Consider the following 13,026-nt stretch of genomic DNA (forward strand, 5'->3'; position numbering starts at 1 on the left):
AGTTTAAACTCAGTAGATTTGCCCAAACCACTGGAGCAGATTTTAAGTTCTCATTAGACAAGCCATCGGGCCCTGGCGCCCTGGAGTTTTTCAGCTTAGTTATAGTTGATAATATGTTGCTTGTATCATGACGATCCACCCAGGGGGCATTTGAGTAGGCCAATGGAGATGGTAAAGTCGACTCTGGAGTTTTAAACAATGTTGAATAGAATTGGGTCCAAGTAGATTCCGCAACGCCATTCGACAAGATTGTTTCTGTCGCTTTACCCAGAGGGTTGATCAGTTTCCAAAAAACTCTGGAATTGCTATTTTTAATTTGCTTTAGCATAGCCTCAGAGTCCCGTTGGTAGAGCACAAGACGATATGATCTTAGCCAAGCTTTATAAATCCTTACCTCCTCTTTTGCTAAGGATTTATTTAGTTCTCTATTGTGTCGGACAGCTGTTCTTTTGGCTCTTCGTACCATGTTGCTTTTGCCACCTGGAGTGCGTCGAAAGTATGGATGTAACAGGTCTCCTCAGGAGTGGAATGCTTAGAACCTGAGTTGACAGTTCTAAATGGTTCTAAGATCTGTCTGTAATCCACTTCAGAGCGATTTTCCAAGTTCGTATAGGAATCTGTTATGGCTCGGATATTATACAGAGTAACCCGTACACGATTTCCATTGCCAACTGATTCGACGTCTTCTGAATAGTAAGGGTTGGCTGGCTTTGCAGATGCCCACTTTATATACAGCAAGTTATGGTCACTTTGAGCTGTTTGTTGAACATTTGTTTCCAACAGGTTGGCAATGAATGACTGTGAAACGAAGATATAGTCAATGGTGGAATTTGCCAGGCCGCGCTTCCATGTTGGTGTCGTGCAATTTTGAGCAAGAAGAGTGGCCGTGTTGAATATATTTCTCGCTGTCATTAGCTTACACCACTCCTGCCCACGGTGAACGGCCTGGGAGGCTATAAATTCGGCTGACTCTGGCTTATTCGGGGAGCAGTTGATATTGAGGTCACCACAACTTATTATATCAAAGAACTTCAGCTCTGAGTGTGCAGAGTCCAATATAGATGTTACCAAGTCAAACAGTGAGTCTCTTTGGATTCCCTTTGGGTTCCAATAGATGTTTATGATAAGGAGAGGCGTGGAAGGTAAAGGTCCTGTTCCAATGTCGCTGGGCAACCATGAGAGCAGAACCGCTAGGACAAACGGTGACTTCAAAATTACTTTTACTAGCTATAGTACACTTCCCAGACAAACTGCAATCAACAAACCCGAGGATGGTCGGCCTTTTTCTCCTGATAATGCCTCTGAAAAGGCTATTTCAAAGCCATCTAAAGTTGGTTTTTCTTTCAACCACAACTCCTGTAGGCACAAAATGTTGTATCCACCTAAGTTGATCTCTCCTGGGGCCGGTAGATGGAGAAAACCCTAGTATTCCAACAAGCTAAGTAGAGGGAATAGGACGAGGGAGAGATAGTGGTCTGTGATGGTGGCTATTTGTGTAGTCTTGATGACAGTAGTTCAGAAGCGGTGTCCGGTCAAAGGATCGAATGCAAAAGGATCAAATGCAATAGGGTCGAGTCAATAGGACCTAAAACAAAAGGGTCGAATTTTATTTTTTAAATGTATATTTTATTTTGGGTTTCCGTATAGGAAAAAAAGGTGATTTCTACACCAAAAACAGGGGTTTGGAGGGGACCCCCCCAAAAAATAAAAAATGTGACCCTTTTGTTTTTGGTCCTTTTGATTCGATCCTTTAACCTATAACATTCAGAAGCCAGCACCATGTTTGGTTCTGTAAATCTGGTCTACGGCAGTCAGCTTTCTTCTGAATGGTTAAGTCCCGCGCTAACCCCATCGAATCCTTGTGGCTTTTAGCCGGACCATTTGTCCGATGGAGTGAGTCTTCCCTTTGTAATGGCGTCTCTCTGGTCCATTGCCTGAAGGCGACCTTGGTCGAGGGCATTTCCTTGGTGAGAGCGAGGCTACTTGTGTGGTGGTTATCTGTCGGTCTGTCCCCCTTTTTTGTGAACCAGAACGAAGATTGTCCTCCGGATAAGGTCTTGTTCTGTACTCTGGCGCATGACTCCGCTCCGCTCATCAATGTTATCTGGTAACACGTGTTTGTTTGTTTTTAGGCATGTTAGCTCGAATCCTTGTTTATAAAGCGAATCTGCGGCCTTAGCTAAGGCGTCATTCACCCCACTGGACATTGTATAAAGAAAGCAAGATGCTTTTTGGCCCTCATGGGATGGTTCAACTGTCTTAAAATCATCAGATTTGATGGATCTTAAAGATTAAATATATCAAGCTCATCACCGTGCATCTATTCAGGACTATATATTTTTGATTGCCTGATCGTTGGCGTCATTTAAAGGTGGGCTTCACCAAAGACCGGGAGAGCTCATAGTGATGAAACTTCTCATGTTGTTTATTTTTTGAAGATCGCCTTTGCACCTGTGTGGCATAGTGAGGTCGCCTGTGGTGTTTATCCGAACTAGGGGCGACGTGACCCTTGTCCTCCATCGTTCTAGACGTGTGTACCCTCGAGGTATATTTTGTCACTGTATGATGAGTAGTTGCTTCTGACACAGGCCCTCGCTGTGGCGACTCTTGTCTCTGTGGATTAGCCCGGGATACAATATTGTCTGGCAAGTTTTTAAAACGGTTGCTCAGTGAGCGAAAGCTGGAAAGATCTACTGTAACGGTTTGCAGAGTCGTTGGAACGCTACTAGGATGGTGTTTAGCGTCACTTAGCTGGCTGTCATTAGTTGTTTCAAGATGTTGACTTAGATCCATCGACTCCTTGAGGCCCAGAAAGTCGTTAATTGTTTAAGGAGAATGTGAGTTACTAGAATTAACTTCCTGAGAGGTTAGACGTTCTTTCAGCTCGCTACCTTCGGCACCACCAAATGCGCCTTTGTTTTGTGTGATCCAGGGGATGTCGTTGTAGTCTTCTTTGGAGCCGGTGGAGCTGGTTTGAGCGTAGTGGCAAGTTTCAGACACACCTGGGGAATGGTGGCCTGGTTATTACTTACCATTATAGGACAAGCACTGCTGCCGACAAGAGGAGTAGATATTGTTGATTTATTTTCAGTTGCCTGTCTTGCCATATTATTCTCTTTGCCGGAAAGCATATCGTCCAAGCACAGCACATCGTTGTCCAGGAGCGTAGGCTTTGTTAATTTGGATTTATTCGCCAAACAGCTAGCTGGCCCTGAAACATTTCTTTCTTTGGCTGAACACCAACAGACCTCATTTTGAATCCTAGAGAAGGGAAATCCCTCAGGACATTATAAGGTTATTCAGAGACTATGAATGTTGTTCATATGATGTTGCATTGCCATATATTTTCTTTGTGTATTTATTGCTTAGTGAGAGGGCCAGATATTCTGTACTAGAGTGTTTACTCTTAGCTTTGGTTGGGCAGGGAAATCCTCAGCAGAGTAGGGACACTGAGGTATTTTTGCATATATTTACTTTAAGAATAAAAGGCCTATGTTGAAAAATCCTCAAACAGTTGTCTGACTCGTATTACTGACCCCTCGCACTGGTTTCTCTGACAGGGTCAATACTGTTTATAAATTCTACAGAGGAACATGTACTTCTTAGAATGGTACAAAGGAAACCAGAAGCAAAAGTGCCTATTCACGTTCTTATTCTCCTAATCATTCATGCTAACATTTATTACAACAGATGAAGAACGCAACGCTCACTACTAATATGGCCTTGTGGCACTGAGCCAATTGCGAGGAGTAAATCATAGATGGTGCCTTTTGGAGGAGCCAAGTCCACCGTGCTCTGCAGGAAGGGAGGTGGTCCAGATGAATCGGGTTCGGCAGGAGGCAGTTCCCGTGCTGAGAAATGATGACGGAGAAGGCAAGCCCCCAGAACGGGATTTGTTGAAGAGGATAAAAGGAGGGTCCAGGAGGAGCACAGATTGATGGATAGAGAGTAGTGTTTGGAATTGGAGGCGATGAAAGTGGGCTGGAGGTAATGGAGGGCTGTGATTGTCTTGCATAAGGATTTAAAAAAGATGTGTTTCCAAAATGGAAGCCAGTGGAGGGAGGAAAGGGCCAGAGTGATGTATTCAGTTTTCCAGAGGCTGCATAAAAGGTGTGCAACAGCATACACGGTATGCTGTAGCCTTAGAAAAGGAGGGGAGATAGGCTGGGGATTCACTGTTCATGTAGTGATATCTGTAAGAGATGGGGGCCTTGATGATAGTCACTTACGTTGAGAAGGAGAAACAGTGGAAGATTTTCTTAAGGGTGTGGAGGAGCAACAAACAAAAGCTACCCAGAGTATTCATTTGAGGAACAAGAGAGAGGCCGGTGTTGAGAGTATGCTTGTGCTTTTGACAGAAGGGCCGGGGGAAGGGACAGATGGAGGCAGACCAGGGCCCTGGGGAGTTGTTGGTGATGAGGGTTTCTATTTTGTCAGTGTTGAGTCCCACATCCAGTCATGAAGAACAGACATGCATTGGTGGAGAATTCTGGCAGTAAAGTAAGGTTGATAATTCAGCCTAAGCATTTGGTGATCTATGTATAGGGGAGAGCAAATGGAATAGAAAATCGTCTTAAGAGCCCAACATCAAACCATGGTTATAGTGAGATAGAGAGAGGGGGCGGTGGAAAAGAAAACATTGCCTCGAAGATATATATATATACCTCAGGAGTCAATACTTACTGACAAAAGGCAGTCCCGTTCTGTGGTGTGATGCACCTTCCCCCATTAGCGCAGGGCTCCCAGGAGTTGAGGCATCTGAGACCTGAAAGCAACAGAAAGGACGGTGAGTGGCCACCATGGTGAGGAAAGGAGGATCTGTTTGGAAAAAAGCTTATGCCACCCTAAGTGTGGTTCAACACACTGAAAACCAGTTTATAAACCTTGTATACTGCAACATTTTATTAATGAATGTACTGTATTGTGCAATTAGCAATGAGTGATGTCACCACACGTATTGTAAGTAAAAGCGTAAGCTTTTCATAAAGTGCATACTGATGGGTGAATTGCCTCCAGTCCCTTTGACTTTAGTGCCTCACGATAGAACAGATCTTAAGTTCAAATGGATCATGAATGCGTCAATTGAGGTTTTTGGTCCAACATATCCTGCTCTGTGAGTAATGCAACCATTTTAACATGTGAAACTCCATTAAGGTTTATGGGGCAAGTTTATATGTGAGGGAATGAGGGATTTTTTGAACAATTAGATTTGTCTCCGTCCTAGACCCGTCTTCTCCATCCTCTTCTTCTTACTTCTGCGCCCTGATGCTTGCGGGCTTTGGCGCAGTACAAAACAAACAAATAAATAAAATAAGTGAGACTTGCCTCTTAGGGATGAGACTGCATTTAAATATATGGTCAATAAGGTTGGTCACGAGTGACATGCATTCCAAGGGTGCAAAACTCCTTTAACAATATGCATGCCCTTACGGTTCTAAAAAATGATCTCATCATATATATATTTGTCCACAGATAAATGGCAAAGGGGGCTGTAAGTCCTGTGCTCCCCATCCCCTCCACCGTGTTCCAGGTAACTTTTTTGTTGCGGAATTCTGAACAACTTCAGGGAGAGGTGGGCCATTAAAAGGTTAATGTGTAGAGGCCCACTGAGTCCAACAACCCACACTTTGACTGAGGTTGTGGTTCTTGTCTAGTGACTTGACCTCTCCCCTGGTCAGGCACTCTGGCCATTGGTTTGCAGCTGGATCCTGGTTGATGTTTGTGTTTGGCTAGTCTCTGGTACCTCCCGCTGTGGCTTCACTGGTGAGAGTGAGGCTATATAGGTGAGGGCAGCCATCTTGGGATGCCACTGTGCAAGTCTGGTTCGTACTGTTTGTATGTTGCAGTTTCTGGCACTAAGTTTAATGGATAAGCTCATTCATTAAGACTCCATTAGGTATTTTGACATTTCTCCCTGAGACTTTGAGAAACAAATGACAGTGGTGTCTAGTCTTTGTAGCAACGATTTGTAACTCTGCAGTCCATGGACCTGGTGCCAGGTATGCAGAATGTGCACGGCTCAACTTCATTGTTTTCTATGGCTGAAGCCTCAAGGACTCAGCAATAGGTCCCCAGGACCTGTGCAGCATGAAAGAAACCTGTCTGAGCCAGAAAAGGTGCTACCGCAGGATTGCTGTGTTCACATTCAATTAGTCCGGATTTAAAGGGACCCACGCTAATTAATTGAAGGACATGGACATGGGCCTTAGTTTCTCTGATCATACCTCTGAAAGTGTCCCGTTTCCAGGAGCGTAAAAGATGTGTCTTGGTAATATGTGTGGAGTGGTTGGAAACCAGGGGGAATGTTCGATGTGTATCTTCTTGTTAGTGTTCCTTGTTAAGTGGTTTCATGTGAATTCCTGGGAGGGACCCTGCATACCTCCTCTGGGGCTGCCACCCTGGCATGTTGGGGGGATCCTCTGCCCCCAAGAGTCATGCAGTGCCAGTACCCAAAGCCAAGCAGGTACCCTCGCTACATGTGTCCCCTTCTTCCTCCCAGTTCTGCCCTAAGGCTTGCTTGCTTCTCTTGACCACCGGGGCAAGGCAAAGCAGAAGACGGTAGGCGATCTGCTGGAAGAACTGAATTGGGTGAATTACCAGAGGTCAGGAAAGGTCAAGGAGAAGGAGCTGGAGCTAAATGAACAGAGGGGGTTAAGGACTGGATGAGGCGGTGTAAGGAGAACCTTAAGATCCAGGACTGTGAAACAAGTGAAGCAGCAGAGACTGAAGAAGGAAGAGGGGGTCCCAGGAGAGCAGGGTCCGGTTTAGGGGCAGATCAATGAGCCGAAAGGCCTCCCTGGCCTTAACCCTATCTGTTCCCTTCGCTCCAACCCCTTGCCACTGAGCTTTTCCGACTTTTCGTGATAACACTACCATACCTCAAGAAGGTCTTCCACCTCTTTCAGCTTTGCCTTGCTAGCCTCTTCCAATAATTCCTCACCTTTTTCCAAAAATGATCTATTCGAGCAGCCCAGAGTGGGAGGAGGTATGAGAGTGTGGCACAGCAGTAAGGAGGGCAGGACAAACAAGAAGATCATGATGTTGAGGAGGTTGATCGAGAACCCTAGAGATCAATCTGAAAGCCAAACATACACTGCAGTGTTCAAGATATATCCTGTCCTACTCCGAACCAGATCATCATTGACAGCCATAAAAAAGGAGAGACTGGAAGCAGAATCCTGATTGGCTGATAAAGATACTTATTTACAATGCAGGGAACTACCCTACAACTCTGTAGTTCACAGACCCCATTGTCCTGTGGCATTCATGGTCTCACCTCGGAAAACCTGCACAAGAAAAGACTAATGGCTTCATTACGAGTTTGTTGATAAAGTAAAAAAGTGGGGTCAATCGAGTTACCACCAAATTACGAGTAACAGAAAACTGTGGTCATTCCTCTGGCACTAATTCTGACTGAGAAATTGGCACCAGAAGAATTATCTCAGGTGAAACAGTGGCCAGACCTTCAGAGGAATTAGCTACAAAAAAGGAGGCAATTCCTCAAAATAATCAGAGATTGTAACGCCAGTAAATGCATGGGGGTGACGTAAATGTAGCCAAGATGCACCCAATTGTACCCACAATGGTATTTAAGTCAACACCTTTCACAAAACCCACTTTGGTATGGTACAGTATGCTTCAACACGTATAAAGCACAAGCATACACCTTTACAAAGCATCAGCACACTGAACAAGAGAAAAACAGACCTACAAAGAATGCTCAGACTGCCAATAGCACCCCCCATCCCAGTCAAAAAACCCACATCAAGGTGGAATCAAAAGGGTCACCATTTTATGTCTGAAATCAAGATCATTTGCGATGTCCCAGAGTGTCACCGTTAGGGAGTTCCAGAGTTTTGCTGCCTGGATGAAGAATGAACCGCCCACCCCTACATCTTTGTAGTCTAAATTTGGGGGTAGTCAGAAGATTGCCCGAGACAGACTGGAGCACTCTAGGGTGTTGCAGCTTACAACCTATGAAGCCGGGTGCCATTTGTAAAATCGTCTTTGAGTAATACAGAGTGCTTTAAATTATATGGGTTCCTCCACTGGGAGCCAATGTAATGCACGCAGTGGCGGGGAGATGTGACCACTACGACTCAGATTTAGCAGAACGCTTGCAGCCGAATTTTGCACACTCTGGAGTATTGAGATTGATGCTTTGGTAAACCCAAATAAATTGCATTGCAGAAATCCAATCTGCTTGTTATAAATACATTCACCAATTGGCTCTTATGTGGAAACACAAAAAAGTCCAGAAATCGTTTTAGAGAGCGATGGTGAAAGAAGCTGGAACTCGTTTCACACAGAATGCAGCTTTATGCACCGCTCCCACTATAATCACCCAACAGTTCAACAACAGAGCATAGCGACTCACCATTACCCACTCACTACTGGGTTTGCAGCAACATCACGTTAATCTTCTGAGTTCTGAATTTAGCTTCAGAGCGCTTGGAATTCCTGATGATTTTATATGCAGTGTTGCATTGAGGCTCAGCATGGGTTATGGGATCCATGGATCTGGGAAGACTGCTTTTGCCAGACTTTAGATCTGGGGAAATCTGGCCCAATTCGTGAATTGGGAATGAGTGTGGGCCATTGCAAACATAAGCATCTCTTCGTGCTGCCAGAAGCTCAGATGACTCAGCAATAGAGAGGAACAGATAAATGAGAGAGTGACAAGTGTTGGCATGTATTAGATTGGGAAAACTGAATAAGAGCATAAAGAGGCACTAGCAGGTGAGTGAAAGGAAGTACTGTTGAAAAAAGAAAGAGGGGCAAAGTGATGGAAAATGTATGCATTGCCATACCTCTTAACCTTTTAATTCCCCAGTGTGCATGAAATAGGAGAATTTTGTTTTGGGCAGGTGAGAGAGACCATTGAAATCAAAGGACGGGAAGTAGGCTTCGGGTTAATTAATTGATTCCTATAGCTCTCAACCTTTTGTGGCCCCTGGGTAGGTGAAAACACCCGATTTTGGTTTTGACGGGTGAAAAGCCCATTCACTTATATGGGACGTTTAATGGACTTGACGAGTGAGCAGACATGTCAACCCTCCCGATTTAGGCGGGAGACTACCGATTTTTCCAAGTCAAAATGTTGCTATTTTTTACTTTCTCCCTCCTAAAATGATTGTTAGCCCAATGCAATCCAATGACAGAATGAAATTCTCCCGCTTTCTCCAACAAAATCTCCCTCCCAGGTGCTCCAGGATGTTGGCATGTATGAGTGAGAGAGCTGCTTAAATGGTGGATGTCACCCGCCAAAAGAATGTGAGTTGAGAGGGTACCCAGTCAATTTGCAGAAAACATTTCAGAGTGGTACATTTCACCGAAAACCATAATATCGAAAAACACAGAAAATATTAAATAAATATATACAAGGTAGTGGGATAAGGGGTTAAAATGGGTCGGGATGGGGCTGAAGTGGTGATATAAGGATAAAAAAATCGCCCGGTCCAGAATTAAAATATTTTGACTGCAATGAAATGTACCACTCTGAATTTTCCGTCGGTACAATCACATATAACCGTTGAAAGGTATGGCACTGCTAGTGCCCGATCACAAGCGTGCCACAGTTTATCATCACGTAGCTCTCAATTCACACACTTTGGGCAGGTGTCACCTAAGGTGGCCAACTGTCCCATTTTTTGTAGGATTGTCCTGTAATTGGGGACTCTGTCCCGCAGTTTGAAGAGTGGCTGTGCGGGACGCAGGTTGTCCCGACTTGCATCAGGACAACCTGCCTCTAGCACAGCCACTCTGCAAACTGAAGTGACCATGTACACAGCACGGCACTGCTGCCTGATGCTTTCTGTCTCTGGGCAGCTCTGCAGCCCCAGCTGTTTTTGAGCCCGCAGGTTAAGCCTTAACACTCGACACCTGGCTTCATTCAAATGCTAATGCTTTGTTCCTGGGGTCGTGATGGTCAGGTTTGCATTTAAAAAACGTGACCATCACCTACCAAGGACAAACCATTTGCATTTCAATTAAGACAGGTGTTAAGAGCCATTAACAAATTTAAATTACAAAAAGGGTCGGGACAAACGTGAATGACGTTGTGACTTCATCACTGCCTTGAGGGCAAGTGTCCTGCAAAAGACTATAAAAAAGTTGGCCACCCTACTGTCACCCGCTATTGAAATAGTTCAATCACCGTCAAGCCCCTTATCTGCCCATATAATTAATTCAATGGGCTCTCACCTGCCCAAAACAAAATGGGGGCCTAGAAGGTTGAGAGATATGTAGTCATCCGTGCACTTCAGAGAATGACCACAATTAAGATTTAAAAAAAACTATTACTAGTAGGCACAATACTCCTGAAATGGTGACAACGTTCCAAGAAACGCAAGCAAACAGTACAAAAATGTCGCAAATCTAGCTTGAAGGGGAAAAAAACACCCCTTGTCATTCGCGTCCATTTTACCTAGTCTGGTCTATCTCGTACCTTTTTAATGCTCCGATTTTGATGTCCATTTCAGCCGACTTTACAAAATACTATCGGATTTCCCTCACATGGATCACATGCGTGGAAAAAAAACAGTCAAACGTTGTTCCTAGATTTGGGCCTATGCTAAGTAGCTACTGGGCATGCGCAGCCAAGAAAACAGAAGACGGACCAGCGGTGGAAGGCCGAAAGGGTGAGGAAGGGGAGACAGCCGGGGCCCATTCCAAATTTAGAAACGCGATGGCTCGGGGCCCGAGATTAGAAGCGTGCTGTTTTGGGGAGCTAACGGGGCCCGGGCTCAGACCTGACAACAGTGGCTCTATTATTTTTGATTGAACCCACATTGTAATTCGGCCTTCTCCGTCATACTGCGCACTTCCGCCCATCCTTCCCTCCCTCCGTATGCAATCTCACTTGCCCTCTAGTGTGGAGAAGGTAGGCCCAAGCCCCAGAGGACGTCAGAGTCGTAGGGGATATCCTGCAGGAAGCTGGTCTCATCGTACAGAGCGTGGGAATTAGAGAGACCCTGATCTTGGTTCCGAGCTCCGTGTAAAATAAGAAAAGTGTCATTCAGTGATGGATCGACACCGTTCTTATTTGCTCCCTATCATGTGCCCATACTTATAAGGATACAAACTATGGAGTAAATACAATCATGCAGTTTTGTGCAGTACCTGGGAGGGAGATTTTGTTACCACCAGTGGGAGAATGTAATTTTCCCCTTGGGTTGCGTTGGTGCTAAAATTATTTTAGGAGTGTGGAATTATAAAATAGCTAAATTTTTAAAAGAAAAACTGGTTATCTCCTGCCTAAATTGGGAGGTTGACATGTATGCAAATAAGAAAGTGTCATTCCGTCATGGATCACACTTTTCTTATTTGCTCCCTATTCTGTGCATATGTGCATACAGGTATAGAATATGGAGCAAATAAGAAAAGTGTCTTTGCAACTCGGAAATACCCCTTTTTATTTTACATGCAGCGCAGAATTGGGCCGAGAGTCACAGGGGCAAGCCCCCGAAGGGTCAGGTCCAAAAGAATATTGGGGTACATCTGGGAGAATTTGCAAACCTCTGTCTCAACCTTTCAGTCTGCACACCTGAGGGGTGGAGGCAGTAAGATATTTTTAGACCGATATCCAGCTAATGTCTAATCCAGCTGAGACAAACAACGGTTTGGAGGGAGAGAGATAATTAATAGACTTTACCGGCTTGGAGGGTGAAAATGAGCACTAGGAAGGTTACAGGCTTCAAATGTACGTGTCCTCAGGTTGTCTTTTTCTGTGACAGGTTTAAATAGTCATGTGTTGTATTAAAGGGGTGGCATTGGCAACAATGCCATGGTGATGCTGGCAAACAGTGATATTTGTACCTAACAAGTAGGGAATGTTCCTGGATAATAGGGATATCTAGCAATTATTGAAGATAGTGGAGATATCACCATGATGCTTGTGTTTGTGTGGCTGCGGTGAGTCAGAAGAATTTCTGGCAGGTAGACATAAAAAAAAGCACAAAGGGGAAAGCAAAGCACATCAGGGCGTGAGACTGATGGAAACACGCATAAGCAAAGCCAACCCTTTTATCTAGTCATGGGATAGTCAGTTTCCATACACTGTCATATTGGTGCTGTCTGCCGCAACATTGCAACAGCTGACAAATTGTGCGAGAAACTGGACATAATATGTCAGTGTCTGTCAAAGGCCTACCTAGTACCTGTAAACAAGCCATAAGTGTTTGCTGTGCTGGGAGGGAGTAGTAAAGCTCAGTGGCAACGCGCTCGTCTTGGGAGCAAGACGACGCAGCGCAACACAAGTTTGAATCCCAGATCTGCGATTTGAACCTGCTTCGGTATTAAGCGTATTATAAAAAAAATAATTATTGTAATGCTTGTTTTTTTAACAGGACTTCAGGGCAAAGTACCTGTATGAGGACACACATTTTGTTCATATGAATCATGTGGCTGAAGACACATTGGTTAAGCCGTTTTTATTGCATTTTTAGCTCATTTACAGCTGCATTTAAACCATTAACTATCAAAAGATTTCTTGGATGCAGCACTGGCAGGGCCTGTGCAGCACACTAGCTCAAAGAGATCCCAGGAGGGTGTGCTTTGAGGGGTGGGGGAGCACAAGGATTAACCTGGCCAAGGGTGGTCATTGGGTGGGTACACAGTCAATCAACACCCAGAAGCTGGGTGCCACTCCTCATCCCTCTTCCCTTCAATCTGTAATACAAACTGTTATGTTCTGCTAATAGAGCGCCACGTAATAGCCAAAACTAAAAAGAAAACACAGAAAATAGCTGGAAGGTCCAAGGAAGTGAAGTGTTTAACTCAAGAAGTGGGATATTTGAAACCCTCACTAGAGACAAAGAAACTGAAAACTCACCTGCTCTAAACACATGGCATCACTCCTTCATCCAAAAGATGCATAGTGCCAATTCGTCTTGCAGCACTGCCCGATACAAGTTTTCTTGTTTGTTCATTAATCCATCAATTTATGAGGAATTGCATTCCCTATGGTTGCATGCTATACTGCCAGAGAACACTGTTATACTTTAGTGTGAGGGGCCATGGCGGTTT

The 13,026-nt window shown here is 44.6% G+C and overlaps 1 protein-coding gene across 1 annotated transcript in view; it reads right to left on the reverse strand.

Moving 5' to 3' along the window:
* LOC138521830 (neurogenic locus notch homolog protein 1-like) overlaps positions 1–13,026 on the reverse strand; it is a 478,650-nt gene that overhangs the window by 340,311 nt on the left and 125,313 nt on the right. The window contains exon 2 of the mRNA XM_069634949.1: positions 4,684–4,765. Coding sequence (XP_069491050.1) covers positions 4,684–4,765 — 82 coding nt within the window. The remainder of the gene's footprint in view (positions 1–4,683; positions 4,766–13,026) is intronic.

This window comes from Ambystoma mexicanum, chromosome 13 (genome assembly GCF_040938575.1).
Source record: "Ambystoma mexicanum isolate Mex_15411 chromosome 13, UKY_AmexF1_1, whole genome shotgun sequence".
Lineage (NCBI taxonomy): Eukaryota > Metazoa > Chordata > Amphibia > Caudata > Ambystomatidae > Ambystoma > Ambystoma mexicanum.